Consider the following 26,959-nt stretch of genomic DNA (forward strand, 5'->3'; position numbering starts at 1 on the left):
GCCTTTTTAAACAGGTTTTTGTTTTGTTTTACAACTATGAAAAAACTACTTGTTCATTTTCTGGAAATTTAGAGAAATACAGGAGAGTAAGAAAAAGTATCTTTTAGTTTTACTGTTCAGAGATATCAACTATTAACATTTCCTTCCAGTCTATTTTTTTTTACATAGTTGAGATCATATAGTATAGTATATGTACAGTTTTATACCCAGCTCTTTTCATTTCAAAGTATCACATAATCATTTTTTCATATTAAGGATAAATCATATAAACAGCTTTAAAAGTACTGCTTCCATGAGGTAGTGTGAACGAACTATTCCTGGCTGGTGCTCTTTTCCACCTTCCTCTTTGACTTTGGATTTGGCTCTCTCCCCGAAAACTTGTTTTTAATTTTTGTTTTCCTGTAGCTGGAACAGCGTTGGGTCTTGCGGTTGTGAACATCCTCCACACTATGAATCCTTCCCTTGTGATCCTCTCTGGAGTCCTAGCCAGTCACTATATCCACACTGTCAAAGACGTCATCCGCCAGCAAGCCTTGTCCTCGGTTCAGGACGTGGACGTGGTGGTTTCGGATTTGGTGGAACCCGCCCTGCTCGGCGCGGCCAGCATGGTTCTGGACTACACGACTCGCAGGATCTACTAGTCCTCCGAAGAGTGGACGTGGACCGAGATTCAAGAGCTCCTTGGCAGAATCAGGTTGTCTTCTAGATGAGCATTTCTTAAAAGGCAAATTTGGTATTTCAATTTATTTGGCAGGCGACTTTGGCAGAGTTTTTGCTTTTAGTCTCTTCCAGAGTCACTTTTCCCAACCCGTTTTTGTAGATGCTGCTCCTTGTGCGGTCATTTCAGCTCAAACCTTGTCACAATCTTCTGTGCCAAAAGGAGCTACAGTAGTAGCCGAGGAAGCCTTAGGACTCTGCTTACTAGATGTACCACTTAGACCTGCAGGCCTTGCTTGGGGTGTGACCTTGATACTGGAGTTTGGATTATTAATCCTTCCTCCTCTGACCCTAAGTTCAGAACACAGAAAGGGATCCAGTCAGGGAACAGAAGGAAATCTCACCATGAAGGGCTTAAGTAAAACCTTTTTAAAGCAGTTTTATTGAGGTATTTTTTAAAGTGCACAACTTGGTTGAGTTTTGACATATATATACCTATGAAACCATGGCCATGATCAGGACATCAGGTGTATGTATCTCTCACCCCCAAACATTACTTGTTGAAAGATGTTATTTGCTATTACTCTCTCAGAATCTTGAGCAACTTTAGATCAGGGATCTGAATTACAGTGGCCTTAGTGACCTTGTCCTTATCTTCTTAAGGCCAGCTGAGGAGCCACTAGGACTTACAGCCTCTGAAAGATTAACCATCCCAGAAGGATCCTTGCTACTGACAAGCAGACACCTCTCCCTTCAATAGCTTTTCATACTATGTTGAATATGACCCTGGAGTGTTGATTAAGGCAGTGTTTGTTGTGTGTCATACCTAGAGCCCACATCTGTGAAATCTGGATTCTGGCTAAATAAGATTCCACGCTCGAATTGGTGTCAAGATAACAAAGGCCAAGTTTCTTGCTATTAATTTCAACCTGGAAGAAATACTGATAGCCACCATTTATTAAGTGCCTACTGTGTGCCAGGCTCTGAACTTGGTGCTTCATATGCATTATTCTAAATTCTCACAACCAGTAAGGTAGGTGTTTTAATTCCCATTTTATAGAACCCCAAACTAAGTCAAGTGGTGTGCCTAAAGCCGCGTGGCTAATGAGTCTTAAAGACAGGGTTTGACCCGGGTCCCTCTGTGTTTTTTCTGCTAAGCCACACAAACCTCTCTTCATATCAAAAACTTCCAAAGTGCAAATATATTGTAATTTATTCCAGGCTACCAAGAGCTTTCACAAGAATATCTTATTAGCAAATGAATCGACTCATCCTTGACACTCTCTCTCAGTGGTGAATTTAATAAAATATTCCTGTATGCTGTGGTAATTTTGCCAGTACAGTATTTGGTCTAGTGACAGGTTTTTATGGGTACTTTTAGATGACCTTAAAAAGGACATGCATATGTTTTTCAGATTGTTTATTATTTTAGGAAAACCTGAAGGTTTCTACAGCATTATTTCTGTGTTCACATATAAAATGAAGGAATCAAGTTTGCATTTGAATTACTTCCTTCCTGGTGGGTTAATGTGAAAAGCTAGGTTGGCTGATTCTTAGAACTCTGTCAGCTCTGAAATAATCTCCAGGTCCTGGTTGATTCCTGGGAAGGAAGCTAGTTGGCTTGGCCATCAGTGTCTGGGGCGGGTTGGTATACCGTGAAGGGGCATCAGCTGTTCTTTGATAAAACCTACAACCACTGCATACACCAGACAGCTGCACTGCTACCAAGTTTCATACCAAATATTTGGAAGGATGGTATTGAATCTAAAACCAAATCTTAGTTTTTATTAAATTCATGGAAAGGCTAATATATTCCAACATAATTATTACATATAGCTAAATGATCACATCTTAATTTATTTTAATGTAAATATTTTTATTTTACTGTTCTGAGCCAAATTCTAAAAAAATAAATGTATTTCCTTGTGGAAATCCTGCCATTTCTGTATTTTGTTTTGTTCTTAATTAGCTCATTAGCTAAAAGCATTCCCCTTCCCAAAAGAGATTTGTTGTGCTCCTTACTTTCTGAAGGTCATATAACTTCTTTAAGGCATTTAATATTGATTTAACAACCACCCCACCAAAAAACTTTGTTAATAGAAAGCATTGTTATATAACTTTAAAATATATATTGCAAAATGATCACCACACTGTCTAGCTAATATCGTCACAATACATAGTTGAGTGTTTTTCCCTTGTTAAGATCTACTTTCATAGCAACTTTCAAATATGCCATATAGTATTATCAACTATAGTCGCCATGCTGTACATTACATCCCCATGACTTATAACTGGAAGTTTGTACCTTTTGACCCTCTTCACCCACTCCCCACCTCCCAACCCCCCACCTGTGGCAACCACCAATCTGTTCTCTCTGAGCTTGGTTTTGTTTTTTTAACATTCTACATATAAGTGAGATCATACGGTATTTGTCTTTCTCAGTCTGATTTATTTCACTTAGCATAATGCCCTCAAGGTCTAGCCATGTTTCACAAATGGCAAGATTTCATTTTTTTTCTAATGGCTGAATACTATTCTGTCATATATATTTACACATTTTATTTATCCATTCATCCACTGATGGACACTTAGGTTGTTTCCATTACCTTGGCTATGTAAATAATGCTGCATGTAAGAGTGCATATATCTTTTTGAGTTAATGTTTGTGTTTTCTTCAGATAAATACCCAGAACTGGAATTGCTGGATCATATGGGAATTTCATTATAATTTTTTGAGGAACCTCCATTCTGTTTTCCATAGTGGCTGCACCAGTTTACATTCCCACCAGCAGTGCACAAGGGTTCCCTTTCTCCACCTCCTCTCCAACACTTATTTGTCTTTTTGATAACAGCTATTCTAAGAAATGTGAGGTGGTATCTCATTGTGGTTTTGATTTTCATTTTCCCTGGTGATTAGTGATGTTGAGCACCTTTTCATTTACCCATTGGCCAGCTGTTTCGCTTCTTTGGATAAATGTCTATTCAAATCCTCTTATTTTTAAATTGGATTGTTTTTATGCTATTGAGTTGTATGAATTCTTCACATATTTTGGATATGAACCCTTCACTGTATGTATGATTTGCAAATATTTTCTCCCTTTTAGTAGGCTGTCTTTTCGTTTTGTCGATGGTTTCTTTTGCTGTGCAGAAGCTTTTTAGTTTGATGTAGTCCCAGTTATTTTTGCTCTTGTTGCCTTTGCTTTTGGCATCAAATCCAAAAAAATCATCACAAGACTGATGTCAGGGAGCTTATACTGCCTGTGTCTTCTAGGATTTTTATGGTTTCAGGCCTTATAGTCAAGTCTTTAATCCATTTTGAGTTTATTAATTTTTCCAATCCATGAGCTTGGGGTCTGTCTTTAGTTTCTTTCATCGGTGTCTGATACTTTTCAGTGTACAGTTTTTTCACCTCCTTGGTTATACTTATTCCTAGGTGTTCTATTCTTTTTGATGTAATTGTAAACGGGACTGTTTTCTTCTCTTTCTGATAGTTCGTTATTAGTGTACAGAAATGCAACAAATTTCTGTATACTAATTTTGTATCTTACAACGTAATTCATTTATTAGTAGTTATTAGTAACAGGTTTTTGGTGGAGTCTTTAGGGTTTTTTATATATAAAATCATGTAATCTGCAAATAGTGACAGTTTTATTTCTTCCTTTCCAACGTGGATGCCTTTTATTTTCTTGCCTAAGCGCTCTGGCTAGTACTTCCAATACTATGTTGAATCCATTTAAAATTTGACATAAAAATCAAAGTGGTCCCAAGAAAGAGGTTTGAAACTAAATACTGAGCACTCACTGAGTTTCTGAACCAACTCCTTCCTTTTTATGAAGCCCCATGTGAGTAATGTAGGCATTAGAAACAATCCAAAGCTACTACTGCCACCTCAAAACTTAAGAGGCTTACACGGTAATCATTTTCTCTCATGGTTTTTGTGGGTCAGGAATTTTGGAAAGGCTTTACCTGGCAATTCCGACTCAGGGCATCAGATGCACGTGCAGTTAGACAGTGGCTGGAGCTGGAATAGGAGGTTGGAATAGGGCTGGCCATGCATCTCTCTTTGCTTGTAGTTTCCAGGTCTCTCCACGTTGGTTGATTTGGGCTTCCTCATAGCATGGTGGCTTCAGGATTGTAGAACTTTTTACATGGTGGCTCAAGGACTACCAGCTTGTGTGTTCCAACAAACCAGCCGTAAGCTGTGTTGCCTTTTACAACCTAGCCTTGGATGCATATAGCATTACTTTTGTCATATTATCCAGTCACCTCTTGATTTCGAGAAAGTCAGACTTTACTGACATCTGATTAACGGCCACATCCACCCTCAAGAAGCCCATCCTGTGTGGGAGGCAAGACAAGTCCAAATGACACCAAGACAATATCAAAAGGTAAGCTGTTGCACGTAGAGGGCCATGGGAGCTCAGGGGAAAGGAAAGGCATTACGGAGGTGGCCTTTCAGCTAGTTCTTAAACCAGATTTCAACATTTTCAAGGGCATTAAGCAAGGCCCAGGAGCAACTAATGGTTGGTGAACAACAGCAAGTGATTGCTTGATTGCAAGCAGAGGTGGCTAAAGGGGAGGAATGGCAAAGAGGCCAGAAATGCGGGCCAGATCAAGGAATGCCCAACTAAGACGCTTGGAGAGGGGAAGGTAGGCAGAAAAGTAAATGTTCCTCTCCCTTCCAGACATAATTACCATAGGAGAGATGGTGGACTTTCCTTCTCGGCAATGGCAAGACCTACCCCTGCTCCACCTCCTGAATGTGGCATTACATCAATCTCCAACTTGGACTAGTATCAGGTAACCATTAGAAGCAGATTTCTGAAATACAGCTTTATCAGTCACTCGAACCATCACCTAAAATGTGACAGGTTCTGAGAGCAAATAATGAATGTGTTGATGCCTGAATGGAACACAGTCTCCTACAGGCACCTATTGTGTGGATCAGTGTGGTCCAGAACATTCTATGATGATGTAAATGTTCTATAATCTGCCCTGTGCAGTCCGAATGCTACCTAACTACATGTGGCCACAGAGCATATGAAATGGAGCTAGGGGCTAGAATTGTATTTTTAATTCTGATTGACTTAAATAGCCACCTGTGGCTACTGTACTGGCCAGCAAGGTCTAGATGAAGGACTTGACAATAGAAATATTAGCAAAGTGCTAAGGATGGCACAGATCCCAGTGTGTGCTACAGGGATTCCGAGTTAATGCGGCCAGCCACATTCATGCCATCCTGACTCAGGTTTACTGGCTGAATCCAGAGGAGTAAGGGTCTCACTAGCTTTATTTCCCAGAGAGACCCCTGCTGAAATATACTATCCAAGATCCTACGGTAAGGGACCGTGACAAACAAGAGCCACCTGGGAGAAAATGTCTAGGGTGGTGTGGGGATTCAAAGCTCTATCTTTGGTGGGCAATAAGGGGTTAACTTTTAGCCAAGGAACTCCCTTTTCAATGGAAACTTCCACAGACTCCTACTATAGACAACAGACTCCTACTATAGACAATAGAAACTCAGAGCTATTTTAGTTCAAGGCAGGGGTTGGCACCCAGTGGCTGTGCCTCAGCCCTAGAAAGGATAAAAGGAAATTCCTCACCAACCTCACTCCCAACTGCAGCATATCTTGTGGTCAATAATGAAGCTTCATGTTTGTTTATTGTCTGAAACAGAAATTTATTCTCAGAGTAACGCACGAAAGCATAGGTTGAGGCTGCCATTGGGAGGCTTCCCCTCCCTTCCTCCGCCACCTCCCCTCCTCTTTGAATGCCAGGGACAACACAGTTGAAGGAAACATGCAATCACAAACAATGATCAACTCTGAAGACAAAAGGTTTGGTCCAAAAGAACTCAACATAATTAATCCAATTACCGTGAAGAGCTTCACTGAGTAGGATTAAGATATTGCAGATGTAGTGTTTCCACAGGGCGGCTCTTCAGTGCACCAGGGGGGCCTGCTTGAGGGAGATGAGGACAGAACGCATGCGGGAGACATCTTTGGCCTGCTTGCTGGACTTGGGGTTAAAGTCACACAGCCGGGCCACCCGCTCCCACTCAGTGCCTGGGGACGACTCTTCAATGTCATTTACAAAGGCTTCTTCTGCTGCCCTGGAAGCAACAAAAGATGTTGGTTTAATGTAGAATCCTTGGTAGCTACCTGGCAGCTGCCCTGTTATGAAAGCAACTGCCTCTTTATGCCTGACTTGATGGCATTCTGGTTTTCCAAAGAGTAACAGCCCCTGGCCCAGGTCAGACTCGGGAGCATACACATGGCCAGCTTTCCTAGGCACAGGGGGCCCGGACTGCTGTGTAAAATGTTGGAATACAGGTGTTTGGTTCAGGACTCACTCTCTCTGTTGATACAGAGAATTTAAAAAGCCAGTCCTTAGCCAGCTACTCACCGCCTTCATTAGCAAGGGCAAAGCAGCAGGCTGGCCAAGAACTTGAACAGCAGTTTATGTTGGGCTGTACTGAGTTTCAAGTAAATTTAGAGACCTCCAAAGAAGCCCACAGGTCACTGCACAATAGCCTCTGGATTTATTCCTAAGGCTGGAGAGAAATAGGGCAGCTCAAAAGGAATTCAAGACAAAGCTCCCATGCTAGCAGGCACTAGAGACTAAAGCCATTCTGGAAGGGGTTTGTTAGGACATTCTCCTCAGCCAAAAGTTTGCCATTTTCCCTCCAGCCGGGTACCATGGGCCTCTTGGGGCACTCTGGCAGGGGTGGGCGCCCAATGGCTGAGAGCCAAGCAGTGTGAACTGCTTTTTGGTAGGATGCTGCTCCAACATTTTTTCACACCAAGGTCAGCCCATCCCCAGTTGGGAGCTAACTTGTAGGAGCTACAGCCTAAAAGGACAATGCTAAGAGGAGGGAAGACACACTACTTCATCTACTCCAACAGGCATCACAGGCAAAGCGAAAGCAATGGAGATGACTGGTCTGTGGGGACAGAGGGGTGGCACTCTCACAGGGATGGCCGTGGCAAACACCGCTGAAGCCCAGAGCCACTACAACACTGCGACTTCATGGCACACACAGGGGCAGTGAGAAAGGTTTACTTAACTGTTCTAGGCTGTAGCAAGGATGGTTTATGTTTGTGCTTAAAGGTGAAGAGAAGAAAAGAAATAAGAAAAACTTTAGGTCAGATACAGAAAATGAGAATGAGCTCAATGCAGATGGTCAGTAAGCTAGACATGCCCTTGCCACTCTGTACTCTTGGGGACGTGCGGCTGGCTTTGCTGGGCCACCCTGCTGCCCAGCAAACCCAGACTTGACTTTTCCAGTCTCCATTTCTACTCCAGAGAGAATGTGCAAAAAGTAAATCCAACATCACCTGTAAGTCCAGCATTTCACAAGTCTCATTGCAAATGCACCCACGGGCCCAGGAAACCCAGCTCTATCTCCTAACAGGATGAAGGGCTCAAGGTCATGCACCGTAAGAGGCTCTACAGACCTGAGCCTGTTGTCTAGTCTTCCCACAAGTTCCTCACTTCCTTCATTCCACCCTCATCTCCCTTACATCAAAAGGCTAGTCCTAATTTTCAAGGAGGAAACAAGCAATTCAGCAATACTGCTTTGACAACAGAAATCCTTAAACCAAAACAAAACAACACTTTTCCAGAGAGGTTGCAGTTTTCTTTAGGAGGAAAAGCCACAGTGGCCTGTGTCATACAGCTCTGGCTATCTCGACCTCAAAGCTGGGGGTCTCTTTATGCCAGAGTGGGGGACAGGGCATCAGAAGCTGGCCACTAAACAACAATTTCTGGTAGGAGACCACAGAGGAACAATTACAGACCCCACGGGAGACTGCCCCCTCTGCTGACTCTTCTGCCCCAACCCCACATTCTTCAAAGGAACCCAGTGTAGAAAATGCTGCTTGCACTGGTTCCTAACCCAGGGCTTCTTCCCCCTCCCCAGGTGGGGACACTCCCCCTTCCCACCTGGGGCAGGGAGGCAGCAGTGGCAGCAGCAACAAGAGGTCAGAGCCCTCCCCAGTCCCAAAGCCTTCCCAGACGAGATCACGAATGACTCACATTTTGAAAGTGAGTTAGCTTCCTTCCCTCCAAACCCCAAAATGAAAAATGGCAACCAGAGTTGCAGGGAGTCGTGGTTCTGTGAGACAATCAATGGAACATTCCCGCAGCTTATCAACTCTTAGGCAGCCCCCACAGTGCCAGTTTGAAATAATTTTAAAAGCAAAGCAACTTGTGACAGAAAAGGAGCATTAACTATAAACAAAAAGTAGGAACAATCAAGACAAGAAAAGGAATTAGTTTTGCAACATACACATAACCAATCACGTCAGCGAAGGGTTGTTTGTAGAAAGCTTCATCTGCCACCCTAGACAGCAAGAGGTCCAAAAGGCAGGCAAGCAGGCAGGAAAAAAGAGAGAACATTGAGAAGCAGAAACATCTCAAATCCACAATAGAGGCACGACTGTGCTCTGGGGAGCTGCTCCCAAGGCTCCATCCTAACTGAGTGAGGCTTCCAGCACCAGACACTCCAGCAGGTGAGGCTTCCTACTGGCCTTCCCCGTGGGATTCTCCAGGGTAAGTGCTGCCAGCTTCATCCCCAGGCCTTACCCCAGCAACCACCAGCATTTCCTAGGTACCCACTTATGGGCTGAGCCCTCTGATAGACATTGTGTCCATTTCATCCTCAACCCCAAACAACCCAGGACGCTGAGTGTTCTCCCCGCACTTTACAGATGACGTGATAGGGAAGGGAGGCCTCGAGATGAAGCAACCTGTTTGGCAACAAGTAGCAACAGGGGTGGCAGAACTCACAACCAAGGCGGTCTGGCTCTTTTCACTGTAAGTTACTGCTGCTCCCCAGCTGGTGTGCGCTCGGGAGGCCACGCCTCCTTCCCGCCAGCCTCAGTAAACACCACGGGGCACAAACGCTGCCAGACGCCAGGAACGCTAGGGCCCAAAGCCAGCTTAATCTTGGATTATCCGACTACTGCTTCCCCACACTGACTAGCTGGGACCAACTGCCAGTATCCTGGGAACATAGATGGTCATTTCAAAATGCCCACCTTTGAAAAAAGAGGAGCTGGAGGCAAGCAGTGAGAAGACCTGCAGACAAGGGTCCTGGCTCTGGCGTACTGTGTGTCCCTGAACACAACCGTCAGTCTGCTCAGTCCCTGCCAGACTCGACTGCTTTGACAACGTACAGCCCAGAAGCCAGAACTTCATCCCCCCTTCACTCTCACATGGGAATGGACCAAAATGGCAACTCTGGGACAAGAAGGAAAGGGGGGCAAGCTGGGTGGACAAGTTCACAAAGCAGGGGACAGGCTGAATCCCTGGGCCCAGCCAGCCCCCCTCATCCAGCATGGGTGGGCAGGGAACCTCCCTCAATGAGTCTTACCCTCCTCTCCTTTGCCCAGTGGGTTTGGGGCACAGGAGTGGGAGGAACCCTTTAAGGACAGTCATGCCTGGTCATTAACCTAAGCTCCCATATTTATTTGAAGGGAAATTCTAGTAATTTTATTTTTAAACTCACATACCCTTGCTTCTCTCCCATTCTGGTTTATACATAGGAGGTGTTTTGTGGAAATTTAAAGAAAGCAAAAAGAACAGCCTGATTGTAACTCCAAATAAGTCAGCAGGAAAACAGAGTAGTTTGTGGGCACAATGAGTGGGAGGGAAAGGAAAGGCAGGCCAGCTTGTAAACCCATAATCCTTTTAGTTTACACACAGGGCTAAACCTAGTCAATTTCAACTTGTGCTTGCCTCTGCTGGGAGAGAATAAAGGTTTAATGACTCCTGTTCAAAGCATTACTGAGACAACAAAAGCTTGCTGTCAGGCTTTTGCTCCTTTGCAGCTAGCCCGAGAGGAAGGAGCTGTTGGTGACAGGACAGCACAGCTCCATCGAGGCTACAGCCCCAGAACAAAAGGGAAACCACACACGAAAACTCAGCTGGCCCTTCCACCTACTTAGAGCGGACTGAAAGCAGCAATCCTCAGGCAAGGCAGGAAGGGGACTCCACACCTGGAGGGTCAGCCTGGTTTTACCAAGTACTTCGGAGCAGATGCACGGCCTGAGGCAACTCGCCAAGGTAAATAGGGCCTCACAGGGTTCCTGCACCAAGCACCCATCCATCCTTCTTTAGAAATCTGAACTTGCATCTGGGGGAAATCATCCTGAATGAGCACAGGATTAAGGAACCTGGACCTGTCAGCACTTCAAACTGACCACAATCTCACAGCAGAAGCCCCGGCAGCTAACGCTACTACCCTCAGCAACTCAACCCCGACCAGAGGGCCGCCCCACCATACTTGTCACAAAACTTCAAATGGAACCTGACAGGCACGCATGCCCCATAGGAAGGTGGCCAGGACAGAGGCTCGAGGCAGTGACAGAACCAAGAATGGGCAACGGGAGACAGGCAGTCGAAGGCTGCTGCACAAACAGTCCATCTGTTCTGCCGTAGCCGCCCCACGACAGCAGAAACTGTCTGGCAAAGAGGTTAGCTCCCTCTCTTCTGGCAGATTTCCACTTAAGAGCTGCCAGAGACAAGGGTACTTAAACCCACTCCTGCCTCTGAGAACAAGGACCCAAGGCTCTTTACCATGAAAATTACAAACAGCCCCAGGCCGAGTCTAACCTATCTTTTACACTTAAGTGGGTGGAGTGACTATGAAGTGAAAGCCAGTTCCCAGTCTCCAGTCTCACAGGGGAAGCAAGCCCATCGGCCTGTGCCCAGGTGAGCAGTGCTGCCCCCATCTCTCTTTCTGAGCTGCTTCCAAGTGGACTCTGAGCAGGGAGCATTTAAAGACCACAGCTGCTGGTCAGTGGTGAAGGAGAATGACACTGTTTACTCCCTACAACTACTTAACCTTCAGTAAGTGAGTAAATTCTGAAAAGAGCATTTTTAAAAAGTCAACTCAAGATTTTCTTAGACACAGATAATAAGCACCCAGAGAACCCTTAATTCTGAAGTCACTGTGTTGGAAAATCTTGGCTACCTAATGACGAAACACACATCCCTACTACTGGACCCTTTGGGGAGCAGCCCTCAGAGGCAGGGGATGCGACATGACTGAGTCTATAATCACCTCCAAAGTACTGAGATCCTGGAATAGTCCTGAAAGTGGCCTTTCATTCCAGGGTTACATTTTTTACACGTGGACTTGATCCCGTGAGATGACACTTCCTTCTGCAGAATCATACCATTACAGGCAGTGCATACTAACCAAACTCTCAGCTGCAGAGCTAGACTCACTACAACTAGTGTGGCAAAAAAACAGGCTGAATTACTCACAAGATCCAAGAGACTTGTAACCCTTACGTTTCAAGTATATTTTTGAAAACCTGCAAAGACATTTCACACTAAAAGACGCGGCAGCTGAAAACCTACACTGGCTGGTGGAAACGGACCTGATTTTGTCTTGGCAAACGAGCTGTTCTAGAAGCAGTACGGACTGACCTGTTATTTGCTTTCGTCTTCTGTAGCTGCTCGTCCTGCCTCGCATACCACTCATCCAGCTCCTTTATTGCTTTTTCTTTCCACTCTGCTTCCTGCTTCCGAGAATTGGCATCTTTGAAGGGAAGGAAAAGAAAGACGATACAAATGAGGCGAAATGCAAATTGAAGTCCGCTTCACCGTGTATTTGGGCTTATTAATCTCATGCTGTGTGCAGGCGCATGTGTGTGTTGGAGGGAGAACACTCAAGAGGGAAGATAAAATTCTCTTTTCCCTGATTGTATGTCCAGCTCTCGATCTCAGCAATTCTATCCAAAGTGTTTCACCACCATTTATCCCAGTCCACCTACACGTTAGTGGATCACTAGTTTGGGGTTTTTTTTTTGAGGTGGGGGAGAGGTGGAAATACTGACTTTTAATTTTAAAAAAGGCTTTTGGGACACCAACTGGGGAAAAAGCAATTACAGGTGATTCTTTAATGATGCTGCCAGTTCAGGGTGGACTATTCATATTAAATAATCTTTTAATAAAATCTCCTCACAAACTATATTCCACACAGGTTGGACAATTAATGGTAGATGCACATCTATGAAGCAAGGAGCTATGAGAAAAATTATCAGAGGTAGAGATGATTCCAGAAGCAGGAAACAGTAGGGTATAGATGGAATTGAGGGGAGCACAAAATATCTACTCCCGCTTAGGCCACAGAGCGAGTCTGTGGCAGAGCTAGGGCAGAACTAAAGGAGAAACTCCAATGCGGAGAACTGTGGGGGGAGAGGTGAGGGTCGTCATTAACAGCTATCCAAAAGGTTCTAGGTGAGAGAGAAAAAGCACACCTAGCAGGTGTGCCAGATTGGGTTCTCACCCACAAAGTTTCTCAGGACTAAATACGAGTTTCCCTAAGATACTAAAAGAAACTTGTCAGTAAATGGTAGAGAGAAGGAAATACAGGTCATACTTTTGCCACAGTTGACACCGGAAGTCACCCTAATACCTAAACTTTAAGCACATTCTTAAGGATGTCCTCTCTGGCAGGTGTTTTACAGACATCTCATTTAATCTTTACAACAATCCCAAGAAGGTAAACTAGTCCCATATTCAGCAGTGAGAAAAGCTACAGCTCCGCAAGTTTGAGTAACGTTCCCAAAGGTTATAATAAGTGGCAGAGCCAAGATTCACACCCAGGTCTGACTCTAAAGCTCACACATTCTTACTTCACTGTGCTGCCTCCAAAGAGAGGGACGAGGGACAGAAAGGGAGGCAGGCCCAGCAACAGTCACAGATGTGACCAGCAGATGGGCATCAGTGATCCAGAGCCCAACCTGTAATGAGTGTCCTTGAGGAGCAAAGTACAAAGCAAACAACTTCTTGAAGGGAAGAAAGTAAGCATTCAGGGGCAATTTTAGGGCCTTTGCAAGAAAGGTCTTGTAGTAACAACCTGCAGAAGACTTTGTAACTACTAGAAATAACCTAGTAGCAGCTAGAAACTCCCACAAACTTTCAGATTATAAAGAACTTTTTACCCTGTTATCTAACTTATCAGAAGGTGACATACTGGCTCAAGAGGAGAATTATTTCACTCAAATTTTCCACTGATGACTCAAGTATACACAGTAAACTTGTGATGTGTGTCTGTCCATGGCATTAAGTGTATGTGGAATGGAGGGTGCTGTGATGCAGGGAGAGATGCTGTGGGCCGATGGTGCCCTGTGGACAAGAAACTGAAAAAACTTTAAAGAATAAGGTCTCCTTTTCAGGAGTTGTGAAATTACTTCCAAAGAATTACTTTTTGATTGGAGAGTATTTTCTTTCTGTATAGTCTAATGATCATTTTACTGCATAAAATAGTTCCTTTAAATCGTCTTCTTTTATAAATTTATGAAGTGACACTGGCAATAAGAATTTAGGATTCTTAAACACTTAGCTTGATGGAACAAAGATCCAAGCTGTAATACAGCGTCTCTGAATCTGGGAGGGAGAAGGGAGAGGAGAGGGTGAAAAATCCTCTTAGAGAGCAGGGTACACTGACAGCTGTCTTCTCTGGCCATACGCATTAATGTTCACAGAAAATTATTGGAAAACGTAGCACACAGCTAAGCTTAAGACCATGGACATTGCTTCTCTATTTTTAGCATCTTGCACTTTCTCACAGTTCTTGCAACAGAAAAATGTGAAACTGCAGAAACACCTAATTCACAGACCAGTTTAATTCGATTCTACTGGAATGCGAGGCCAAATGTTTGACTTCCCTCAGGAAGGCAACATGAGTTAAGAAAATAGCACTTCATGGAATATTCCCAAAGGGCCCAATTTGATAACTGAAAAAGAAAATGATATTTTTCCAGACACCAAAGTGTATGCTCCTCCATGGAGAAGACAACTTTGCTAAACTTTGGGGAAAGAGAAAAGATAAAGCTGGGTTCTGCATCATGAAAAAGACTCCAGTAGTACTAATACCTGCTAAGTCTTGCCTCTAAGTCTACTCAGAAGAGATGCTCAAAGAAGAACAAGCAAGGACCAAGGCTGTCTGCACCATGAATACCTATCTTCATCTTTCTAAAGCTGCACTATCCAGTACAGTGGCTACTAGCCTCATGTGGCCATTTAAATTTATTAAAATTAAATAAAATTTAAAACTCAGTTTCTCAGACATAATAGCCACATACAGTTAGTGGCTACCATACAGAACAGCACAGATATAGAACATTTCCATCATCAAAGAAACTACTATTGGATACTGCTGTAAAGGTTAAACGTAAGTGTGCCCTCTGTTCTGAAAGCCACAGAAACTGGGCTGGAGAGACACTAATCGGCTGTATTATCTGGGTCAATTCCTTTCCTATTTCTAGGTGTCCTTTCCTATTTCTACACCATCTAAGTCATGTTTTCACTAGTTCAGCGATTCTCAAGAAGGAATAATAATGCTGACACTGTGGTAACATAGAAGCATGTTGCTATTTCTAGTTGTACAATAAAATATTTAGGCATGATGTATGTGGTGGTGTCTATATCTTAAAGTGAATCAGGAAAAAAATTATGTGTATATTCACAATACACATATAAATGTATGCACATGTTGAGTGTATAAAACATACACATACATGCCTCATTTATACAAAGACAACCCAATATGGCAAAATGTTCATTACTGAATCTGGAGGAAGGGGCACACATGTTTGTTTTACTCTATTCTGTGTCTGAAATTTTAATAAAAAATTGAGAAAAGAATACCCTCTGGATAACACCCCCCCCCCACCTCTGCCACACCTTTCCAACCCACGTGTACAGATACCAAGTCTCTCCCGATCTTGACCAATAGCTGACACTCCATGGAGAAGGCTCTTCAGCAAAGGCCAGGCTGGCTAGCACTGATTCTCAGGCTCAGCCTGCCCCTCAAGATGGCGTACACTAAATGCAATGCGGCTGAAGGGATGGGTATGGATTCTGAAGCAGAGCAGACTTAAGCTGAAATTCTGACTCCACCACTTATAGCCGTGGTGATCCAAAAACTTACTCTTCCTCTGATCCTCACTTTCCTCACCCATAAAAAGTAAAAACTTACAGGAATATTAGGGTAAGAAAACCAAATTGTACATATTACCTAACATCTTTCACATTTTCCTCTCAAGCATTACTTTAAATCCAGCCTTCAAATGGTAAATGGACTGTGCAGTCCCTCACATGGATATGATACCTTCAGGTTTACAAAGCACTCTCATAAATACCATCTCAGACTACCCTTGGGGTTAATAACACTGATCTTACTTCACAGATGAAACAGATTCTGTAAGGTTTGAGCAACCAAGTGCCCACAGCTGATAAGTTACCGCTGGGCCTGGAGCCCAGTCTTTCACTCCAAGTCCAAGGCTCTTCCCACAGCACCACTCTGCCCTTCCTGAGAGGAGAGATGCACTGTGGCTCTCCGGGCTGCCCGAATCCCCACACAGCGGCCTGTGATTAAGCATCTCCATGTGGTGGCCTTGTGACCTTGTTGGGAAAGATACCTTCCCCAAAACTGTACAAGAACATTATGGCTAATTCATGTTAAAAAGGGATAAAAGTAGAGTCAAGGTCAACTATTCCACTGAAAACAGATACCCAAAGACAGAAAGGGATTCCTTACCAAGGGCTTCCAAGCGTTCCGTTTGCTCTTCTCTCCATTTACGGATACTTTCAGGCTCTGACTGCAATCGATCCACTTGTGAAATAGCTGCATAACTGTCTGTTGGCCCATTACTCTCCTTAACACAAAACACAGTTGTGCTCTATCAGTACCAAAACCTCCTCCCAGAAATGCGCTTCACCCAAGTTAGAACCGCTGTTTATGTGCAACACTGATGGCTGTGGTAAATGTAAAGGATTACCTTACGAGCACCACCACCACCTTACGTGCCAATAGGGAGCTTTCAACATTATGCACTCAATCCTTGCAATCCACAAGGGAGCCTGAGTAGTTCTTATCCTGTTAATAAATGGGACTTGAGTGGGAGATGGGAAAGCTGGGGAAGTGAGTAATGGACTTACTAGGAAACAGTGTGATCAGTTTTATTTTCCTTACTTGACACAGAGATTGTGATATCTTCAAAGTAACAAAGGTAAATACACAGCACGGCAAGGCCTAGAATCTGACACTTCTAAATGTTATTATACAATACAGGGAAAAGTACACTTCATACCACCTAATCAAAATATAGTGAATTCTAGGAAAAAGAGAGTCCAAAAGAAAATGTATAGTTACTACAGTCACACCAAAGAAAATAAAAAGGCAGGCCAATGTGAGTCACAGCGTATGGGGAGGGGAGGGAGACACACAGGTTCTTTATAGTGGTTAAGATTTGGAAGCTAATAAATAAATTGATAAAGATTCAAAAAGAATCTAATCTTTATAGAATTATCTCACCTACTGAACTAGGGAATATTACCAGCTTAACCAGACTATAAACAAAGATGGAAAGAAAATTATTTACAGTAGTATTAGTAACTAACTTATTGTTAGTACTTTCCATGTTTCAGCCACATAAAAGCTTTATCTCCCAAACACCTTACAAGTCAAATTTTTATTCCCATGTCAGCAGTTGGGGGATTAAACTGAGGCGCAGAGAAATGACATGTCCAAATTCACAGCTAGTAAGGGATAAAGCCAGGACTGAACCCCATTCCATCTCACTCTAAAGACCAAGCTCTAAACCAGGGACTGGAAACTATAGCCAGCTCAGCCACCTGTTTTTGTAATTAAATTTTACTGAAACAGAGCTATGCCCATTCGTTTACATACTGTCTACAGATGCCTTCATGTTACAGCAACAGAATAGGTTGACAGAGACCTTATGACCCACAAAGCTTAAAATGTTTACTATCTGGTCCTTTACAGCAAAAGTTAGTCCACCTTTGGCTTAAACCAATTAGACTAATCTCATCCTTCCTGACAGTTAACTGGTTGAAGGGTGAGCAGAAACCCAGGCAGAAGCAAAGCACCACGCTATTTCCCCAGGCTACAGTGATTACTTCCATCTGGTCAAGAGGGAAACACAGGACTTTTGTTGAGTGGTTGGGAGAAACCTCCATGTTGTTCTAGATAGTATGACATGCACATGTGAGACCCGGAAGTGCTGTAGCCATTCTGCCACCGTGAAAGAGTATAAAACTGCACACTCAGCTGGCAGAACCAGAGTCCTAGAGGAACTGAGTCGGAATCCAGGTCCGAGGACCCCTAGCCTATCTCAGAGTTCTTTCAATTATATGAGCTAGTGAATTCTCTCTATTTAAGCCAATGCAAGTTGGGCTGGTGACCAAAAACTCAGTGATACAGAGGGAAAATAATGGTAGTGTCACAAATACCAGCCACCCCCCACCCTCAAGACAATCTAAAAGCTGAAAAGTTCCAATGCTGCCCCACCACATACTACCTTTGTTACTTTTAGACTCCTGGTTTAACCTCTGTATGCCTCAGTTTATTCATCTGTAAATGGGAATAACAATAGTTCAGGTCCCTCAGATTGTTGTGAGAATTAAAGAAAATTCAATATAAACAGTGCTTGACACTACATGGCACAGTGTTTAAATCAGCCACCGGGGCTTCCCTAATGGCACAGTGGTTGAGAGTCTGCCTGCCGATGCAGGGGACACGGGTTCGTGCCCCGGTCCAGGAAGATCCCACATGCCGTGGAGAGGCTAGGCCCGTGAGCCATGGCCGCTGAGCCTGCGCGTCCGGAGCCTGTGCTCTGCTGCGGGAGAGGCCACAACAGTGAGAGGCCCGTGTACCGCAAAAAAAAAAAAAAAAAAAAAAAAATCAGCCACCACTGCCACTGCCACCACCACTGCCATCATCATGAAGGGTCATTTCTTGAGAATAAAGTTGGTAACACTAGGGTCAGGTCAATCACATTTTAAAAGACTACTCTATCAATGTTACCTCTCTTCAAATCCTTCCACTTTGGCAGGTAACATACCAGTAACTAATACATCCAGGAAAGTCAAAGGAGTGGGATCCTTTCCAGGTCAGTCAATTCAAATCACAGGAAAGGAAGACTCTCAACACTATCATGCATCATAATCAGACTACTCTGTACCTGGTAGTATTCGCCATTCATGATTCCTTCAACAGCATCTGCAAGACATAAGATTTCAATCTGTCAATCAGGGCTGGTCATATGCTGGGCCAAAGGGTTACAGAGTATGACACAGTGCTGTAAGTACTCTAAGTTACTATCCCTGTGCTAGATAAACAATGGACAACTTTCTATTTAATGAAATCAAGATGTGCTTACACAAATGACTTCACCAAAATGTGGACAAATCTGTCCAAAAGCTTTTGATAATTGTCTTCTAGCTTAGAGATAACACTTAGAAGCCCGGCAGAAGAGCCTCACAGAGCAACAGTTTCTCTATCAAAGTTCTAAAGAAGGCAAAGGATAAGTAAGGGTGGCCCGGAATCCTTCACAGCGAGCAGAGATATGCAGCTTCATATTTAAACCAAGGTGCTTTCTTGGGGTCAGGACTCTCCATCCTTTGGCTAGAACAGGTTTGGCACCTGAGGGTCTACACTTGCGACTTCTTACTAATTCCTCTAGTCTACTTGGAATTAGTCCAGAACAGTAAGCTTTGGGCATACCAAATTAAATTAGTGTTTTCAAGGATGCAAGTTACAAAAACTCAAATTGTATACAATCTGATCTTATTGGCACAATTAATTGTTCATGAGCTAAATGAGAAAGTCCATCTCAGAAATATGAAAAATGTCTAAGACTCAGAGATTATCAATCCATACAGTTCAAAATGGTGGTCCACAGGCTGAACATATTTTATTTAAAATACAAAGCACTAAATCAGGAAATTTCACAAAATCAGGATTCCCAGTGTGTGTGTGGGGGTGTGCAGACAGAAGATCTGGCAACACTGGGCCTGCATTCCTAAATGAAGGCAGGCTTTACGTGCAGCATGCTCTGGACAATTTGCCAGTCCCCACTAGCCCCATTTTTTTTTTTTTTTTTAACCCATTCTGTGTGTCACTAATTCAGTTACCTGACTGGCCCAATAAGCATGTGTTTCTAACCCACGCCCTGACCCAACAGCCGCCACTGATACAGCCTGTACCAGGCTGCACACCAGCCCTTTGGAGTGGCTGCTCTGCCTCCCCTTGAAAGCTTCAATACAGGCACCATAAAAATGCAGCGTCCACCTACATATTCTACGTATTCTCTATCTGTTGGCTGACCCGTATTTACTGCCTACTATGTAGGACTTACAGTATTTTGTCCAATTGTTTTCAAACTATGATGGCCATGTTATTGCATGGGATGGGAGAGGGAAGAGGAGAAAAGAGATGAACCTAAAAGATATAAGAACCCAAGTAGTAAAAGGAATGCAGAGCAGCTAGTGTGGGCCACCATCACAAGGCCCTCAGAAACATCAGAGGTTTTCCTAGAAGCCAGAGGCAGGGTGCTCTCAGTCGCATTCTTTCCTTTGAACAGGCAAAGATTTCATCAAACCACTCCAGTTTTCTTGGTTCCTAACTAATTAAACCCAACTTGAACCGCCTATTTTCCAAATCAACCTCGTTCTCTTGCTTCTCCCAACTACCCTCCTCTTAGCTTTGGGAGTACTGAAAACTTTCATTTCCCCAGCATGCCTCCCTGATACCAAAACATTGTTTTAAAAAAAAGGAAAATGGAGACAGAAGAAAATGCCACATAATTTCATTACTCAGCCTATTGGTTTCTATTTTTTTACTTTATCTAATGCATACACATAAAATTTCTTCCCGCAAAATGACTCCTATAACAGATGCTTTTTAGTAATCCATTCATCTATATCATTAAATTCTCAACTTTTTTAGTATGAAAACACCTACTACTTACTGCTTCCAATGTGCCAGGCACAATGTTAAACACTTTCTATACATTAAGTTTAATCCTCACAACAAATCTGTATGTATCAGCACTTCACAAACGACCTTAAAATACATGTAGGGTTGGTTCCTTGAGAGGTAAGTAAGGTGTTCTTGAAGGGGCAGATAACTAATGACAGTATTTTCACTCTTAAATTTATTTTTTATGTTTAAGATATATAAGAAAAACATTAAATGCATGTATCATGAGATAATCAGCATTTAAAAAGTGGTGCAATACCTGGGCAAGCAAGAAGTCAGAGGAAGGATCATCAGATAACCTGAGGCATGAAGACAAACCACAGGATCTAAGCACTTACCAACCCATCAGAGCTCTGATCCATGTTTCACTTGCTGGTTATCTATCAATCATTTCAACATATTTCTCGTACTTTTCTTAATTTCCTTACTTGTTTTACTCCTATGCTTTATTTATAAAAGTACAAAAATGAGTTTCTTGTAGTTTTTGTTAGTGGCTTTTTTCTACTTTAAGCTGTTTCTGTGCCACCTATCCCTATCATTTTTAAAATATTCTATCAAGTTTTGAAAATGTAAATTTAGCAAAAAACTAATAAAAGTATTTGCAGGGGGCATATTCAATCCTTCCTCAGCAATAAATTTCTTGACATAGAACTGATGGATCACAGAATATATATTCTAAAGACCTCTAAACACCAGACATTTGCTCCCTTTGGTCCACCATTTGTATTTCCAGCATCGCCACGAGTGCCCCATTTTTCAGACCTTCATTGCTACTAGAGACTGAGTTTTAGCGTGTTTTAAAATTTTTGCTAATCTGATAGCAGGAAAAAAAACCTTCAGGTGGCTTTGTTGTGCCAGTCTTCTGTGAGGTGATCACCTGACATTTGATTTTCTTCTTTACTAAACTGCCTGAGTTTTGCCCATTTTTCTGCAATCTTTTGATTTCTAAGTATTCTTTCTGTATTATTTGTTTTCTCACATTGCAAATATTTTCCCCATTATCTTTTTGTATGGTTTACAATAGTTAATGCCTAGAACTACTTAACTTGTATGAGACACTATCAGGTTTTTTTTCCTTTATGATTTCTCTGTCTGCATTTATGATGAAGGCCTTTCCTACTCTAAGATAAACATTCACTTTTCTTCTTAAAAAAGAAAAAAAAAGCCTCTCTTTAATCCACCTGTAATTTATTTTTTTTGAGTAAAATTTAAAAAGTGAGATACGGGACACGGGTTCGAGCCCTGGTCCGGGAAGATCCCACATGCTGCGGAGCAACTAAGCCCATGTGCCACAACTACTGAGCCTGCGCTCTAGAGCCCGAGAGCCACAACTGCTGAAGCCCGCATGCCTAGAGCCCATGCTCCACAACAAGAGAAGCCACCACAATAAGAAGCCTGTGCACCGCAACAAAGAGTAGCCCCTGCTCACCACAACTAGAGAAAGCCCATGTGCAGCAACGAAGACCCAACGCAGCCATAAATAAGTAAGTAAATACTATTTTAAAAAGTGAGATAATTTTAAATCTTCGGGCCTACAATGGCTAGTCTGGCCAGGCCTACGTTTTGGTTAATATATTACAACTAACACACCAACTATCCAGTTAATATTTATTTCAACCCAGGGCCACTGTCAGTAGGAGAGACCTTGGTCACTACCCCAGACACAACATCAGAAGCAATTCTCATCCCATAGCTCTTTCTAAGTCACATGTTGCCTGTCCTTTAGGTCTGAAGACTCATCCAGACTCACTGGCAAGTGCTTTGAGCTTTTATTAGTTACTGTACTACTGTACTGACATTCAACTGGCTCAAATCAAAGGATCATCTGTTGCTATAGAAACATGTAGTAGAAAGGCCACGCAGGGCCTTGATTTATTAGGACAACTAAGCTAACCAACTTGATGCCCCAGAAGGAAACTTTCTAGGGCATCTCTAGAACTCCAGACACAAACAAGGGCCAGAATAAGTTTCCAGAGATGAAAGACTCTTTATCCCAAACCCACCTTCAACTTCCCATGTTCCCCAACCAATGGAAGTCAAGCAGACCTGGGTCTGAATTCCTGTGGAGTCATGCATTAGCTTGCCACTTTAGGAACCTGGCTTAACTTCCACAACCATCAGTTCTCACCTGAAACAGGATGACACTACCACTCTGCCTGCAGTTACTGCATGGATCTGAAAGTACACAGAGAACCTGGGGCACAGCAAATGTGCAGTATCACTAAGGATCATGCATGCAATTTCCCCGAACTTCCCTCTGCTACCAAGAAAATTACTCTCCACCTCCAGAAAGCTTTCCTTTATGTACCTCTCTTCCTTTGATGAGTGCCTCACTGCCACACTCTCTCAGTAGCTCCTTAATCACCTCTCTTAGCCTCCTCCATCCTCAGCCCTCATGATTGAGGGCTTTTCCTCGGCTCTAGACTCGAGCTGCCTCTTTCCTGACCGTTTGTTCTTACTCAGTATCCCCAAGCCACTTCACTCAGCTGGTTACCTCCCACCTCTAAACTAATGTTCTTCTCCGGATGTCCTAACAACTGAGGGCGCCATCCAAGGCTCAGGCCTAGCCCCTCCTCCATGGGAGTCTTCCCCAAGGCTGGGAGAGTTTAGGTATGTTCCTCTCTCCTCTCTCCTGCCTATATATCTCTGTACGGTAACACATCAGATACAGAGCTCCCTCGTAAAAGCTGTGTCTTCAGCACACCCCAAAGCCTATAGACTTTGTAACACCTTTCTCACCTCACTCCCAAGTAATAATAGGCAGGGACTGTGTGTAGTCATAACATACCAGGTTCTGTGAGTAAGCACTTTATGGGTGCTCTCCAATATAATCCTAGCAATCCTGTGTGGTGAGTATCCGCACCTTTTACAGAGAAGAAAACTGAGGCAGGGCAGTGGCAGCGATGGTTATGTAAGTTGTCTGAGACCACAAAGCTAAACTCACATTCAAGCAGTCTAGGACAGCACAGAATCTTAACCCCTAGAGAGAGAAAAGAAAAGAGAGAAAGAAAGAAGATAAAGTGTCCAACTAGTGCTCTAATCCTCAAAGGAAGTGCTGAGCATTGCACTATTTTTTTTCTGACCACTGCACTATTACCAACCTCAACTACACTGTCAGAGATCTGGCTTTAAGTCACTAAATGCTTAGTTCACTAAGAAAGTCCTTCCTAGGAACTAAGTCAGCAATTATCCCTTCCTTCCCTTTGCTGAAAGCTTGATGCAGAAGGGATCTGTGTGTCCAGCTCTATTCTTTCCCTTTTACCCCTCCCATCACCAAGATCTGCTGGTTCTATACAGGACCCCTGTACCTGACATTTTTGCACATTCCTTTGTACCTACTGTGTGCCGGACACCCTGCTAGGCACCAGGGATACAACAGTGAGCAAGAGTCAACACTGTCCTTCAATCAGGACAGTCTTCTATGAGTCCTGATACCCCCAACTGTCCTCCCCAGGGCAACCACAACTGCCTTTCAGAAATGACAATCTCTTATCCCACGCCACCCCTGCTTAAACAACTGCAACAGACTATGGCACAGTCTAAGGTGGGGGTACTTGGCGCTCAGCTATTAACTTGCCCTTTTTTCTTAAGCAAGTCGTTTCTCTGCAGGACTCAGTTTTCTCCTTCTATTCAATGAGTGAGATAAACGAAGGATCTAAAAATATTACCATTCTCGGGCAAATGCTGAAGACCTCCCGACAACAACAAAGAAACCCTAATCACCTAAAGCCAAATTCATTTTCCGGCCACAGCCTAGTTCAGCCCAACCTGCTTGCTATAAATTGCATTTTCAGGTATACTACCCATTCTCCTGTAGATTCTTATTGGGCAACTGATTTGCTCAGGAGGCAGCATGATGTAGTATAAAAATTCAGGCTGCAAACTAGCGGTCTCCCCACCCCCACTCCCCAAATAGGTTCTGCTTGGCTGAAGACTTGAGATTTCGGAGTCCGAACGGTTTTACGAAGACCACTCACTACTCTAGTGCACCAAAGCCGCAGTCTCCGATACTCCTTATTACCTCACAGCCCGCATGTTTCTCTCATTTATGTTACCTGCCTGGCCCCTTAAGGTCTGAGTTTAGGGTAGCATAAACACCTCTATCTGTCCCACCTGTACCTTGTTCTCCCTTAGCTGGAAAGTTTTTTAAAGAAATGAAAAGCCGCGTCCCGTTTCTTCTAGCTCATTTCCTACTTCCCTATACGATTAAAAAGGTCTCTTAGACTCATCCTTTCCTCCTACCGCCACAATCCAAAGCACTGCACACAGGTAAGGCATTCAGAAGTCAGACTGGCAGCCTGCCACGTGCTCGCTTTCTCTTTTTTGCTGGAGCTTGGCTGGGGAAAGGCCACACTACTTTTTCCCTTCACCTCATGGAAGACCGATCCAGGCTAATCTCAGGTTCTGCTTAGGCAACACTGCCTACCAAAGCTCTTCCCAGAGGAAGGAGAGCTCCAGAAGTCCTAGCAGTGATACCTTCCACAAGCGGTAAAACTCTTGCCCTCTTTGGCCACAGTTTCTCCAGGGCTAGACCATCTTTCTCGCGTTCCCTATTCATTCCTCCTTCCCCCACCCCAACATTCTGTACACCTTAAGTGCTGAAACACTGAACTGCATTGCCATTTTCGTTTCTGTCTCGAAAACGATACCACGATTCTTTTTTTTTTTTTTCCCGGCCTTCCTTCCTACTAACTGGTCTGTGTTAGCCTCAGACTGGCCTGTAAGTCTGGCCAAAGTGCGCCAATGCGGCTGTGCCTCTGAGGCCAGGCTCAAGGCACAGCAAATGCTCAATGAAAGATACCTGCATTGAACGGGCTTCTTCGGGCTCCTCAGCTTATCCTATTTTCTTGACTTTTTCCCCCGCCCGTGCCCGGGAGCGCTCAAACACATTCACAGAACGGACCAGGCTTGCCGAGCCTGCGTTTCTGCATGACTGAGCTGGGGTCCCGTTTCCTTTTTGCTTCACCTCTCGCTCAGCGAGGTACAAGACTTACACGGAGCTTCTCAGACCCGCTCCGGGCCGAGTTTCCGGACAAGTGCTCCCGCCCCGAACGCGCCCGCACTCACCCGGACCCCCCGGCGGCTCGCCGTGCGGCTGGGGCCCATGGGCGCCGCCGTCCAGGATAGCGAAGGCCTCGTCGTTCTCTATGCCCGCAATCTCGCTCTCCTGCTGCGCCAAAAAGGCCGCGGCAGGGTCCTCTTCGCCGGCCACTCCGTTCCCCAGCGCGGGGCCGCTAGCGTGGGCGCCGAACGGATCTAACTCAGCCATGGCGGGCAGTTCAACAGCACGGTCACCGACGTTGAGAGACACACCAACCGACCAGCCAACTCCGCGCCCGGCAGCGGCCGCTGTGGTGGCGACGGATATCAAGCGGGAGGAGGGAGAAGACGGAAGCGGAAACCCTGCCCCAATATCCGGTCGGTCTGGGCTGTGTTGGAGAGCCGAAAAGGTAATAACCAATCAGAGGACAGAAGTGGTTCAAGAGCTAACCAATCAGCCGGAGGAGGGTTGGGCCCCCGAGTGAAGCTCGTGACTCGGGAAACACCTGCGAGGAGGGTGCCGAGGACGGCCGGCCCCCGGCAGGCGGAAGTGCTGCGTGACTTAAAGCAGCTTTGCCTGACCCGCCTTTGTGGCTGGACCGACCCGGGACCGCCACCTCACAGAGGACTCTGAACCGGGAAGTGAGGTGAAGTTAGGGCGGCGATGATTGGCCGATTGCAGAAGAGTCAAGCCACTTAGGCTTTCTGAATCTCAGTTTCCTCATTTGTAAAATGGGAACAAGAATACTGCACTATCTCCCTCCCAGGATTACTGGGAAAACTGACTCCTTTTACGGCTGTGTACTGGCTTTCTAAAAAAATTTTTGTTAACCCATTGACCCAGTCTGGGTTGTTTTCTCCCCTAGAGCCGCCTGACTTAAATGTAATCAATTCAAATACACTCTGACATTTCTCCCCTATAGTATTGTTATAAAAAGGCGAATATATCTCCTTATACAAGCCCTTTTGCAGCCAGTACTCTTTTCAGAGCTCGACAGAAGTTTCTAGGGCTGAAAAATTCCTTAAGGATCATCGGGTTCGTAGGGAAGCTGAGGCCCCCATGAGGGGTCAGTCCCACAGGGAGTCAGTGGCCAAGAGGAAACCCTGGTCTCCTGGGCAATCCCGAATGGTACTAGCCACAACATCTTATATGTGCGCACCCTTCCCAACTAAGGACAGCAGGAACTTGCTTAGAAAACAAAGTGCTGTCAGTATTTCTTTTAAATCAGGGACATGTTAATAACATGGCTAGTTAATTTTGTCTACACCCTAGGGAGGATAATCCAGTGATTCCAGTTTCTCGTGCTCATGTTGAGGAGGGGCTTATCCACTGGCCAAAAGAAGGACCTTTCTCCTTCACCACCACCACCCTAAAAAGTCGAAAACAGAAACAAACCAAAAGAACCAGCCAGAGGTCAAAGTTGCCTCCAGAGGTAGTCAGCAAGGGACAAGAAAGTG

At 44.2% G+C, this 26,959-nt stretch overlaps 2 protein-coding genes across 8 annotated transcripts in view; one reads left to right on the forward strand and one right to left on the reverse strand.

Annotated features, from left to right (window-relative positions):
- The window catches only part of GNE (glucosamine (UDP-N-acetyl)-2-epimerase/N-acetylmannosamine kinase), a 53,031-nt gene extending 37,948 nt beyond the window's left edge, over positions 1-15,083 (forward strand). For 3 of the 4 annotated variants that reach the window (XM_067743947.1, XM_067743948.1, XM_067743949.1), the window contains one exon: positions 406-2,597. In XM_067743947.1, coding sequence (XP_067600048.1) covers positions 406-641 — 236 coding nt within the window. In that variant the 3' untranslated portion in view covers positions 642-2,597. Of the gene's footprint in view, positions 1-405; positions 5,458-14,245 lie in introns of those variants that run through there. The other variant, XR_010944961.1, reaches the window with a different exon arrangement.
- Positions 6,313-25,865, reverse strand: CLTA (clathrin light chain A). Of its 4 annotated transcripts, XM_067743951.1 has the most exons (7): positions 25,529-25,865; positions 18,663-18,700; positions 16,217-16,334; positions 12,097-12,208; positions 8,948-9,001; positions 7,725-7,760; positions 6,313-6,769 (listed from the first exon to the last, which is right to left on the reverse strand). In XM_067743951.1, exons 1-7 carry the CDS (start codon positions 25,728-25,730, stop codon positions 6,598-6,600), a joined length of 732 nt encoding a protein of 243 aa, XP_067600052.1. In that variant the 5' UTR covers positions 25,731-25,865; the 3' UTR covers positions 6,313-6,597. The 4 variants fall into 4 exon arrangements, with proteins under 4 accessions (XP_067600052.1, XP_067600053.1, XP_067600054.1 ...); XM_067743952.1 differs by lacking the exon at positions 7,725-7,760; XM_067743953.1 differs by lacking the exon at positions 8,948-9,001 and having other exon boundaries at positions 25,529-25,864.
- Between the last annotated feature and the right edge of the window lie 1,094 nt (positions 25,866-26,959).

The sequence above is a fragment of the Pseudorca crassidens genome, chromosome 7 (genome assembly GCF_039906515.1).
Source record: "Pseudorca crassidens isolate mPseCra1 chromosome 7, mPseCra1.hap1, whole genome shotgun sequence".
In the NCBI taxonomy this organism is placed as follows: Eukaryota; Metazoa; Chordata; class Mammalia; order Artiodactyla; family Delphinidae; genus Pseudorca; species Pseudorca crassidens.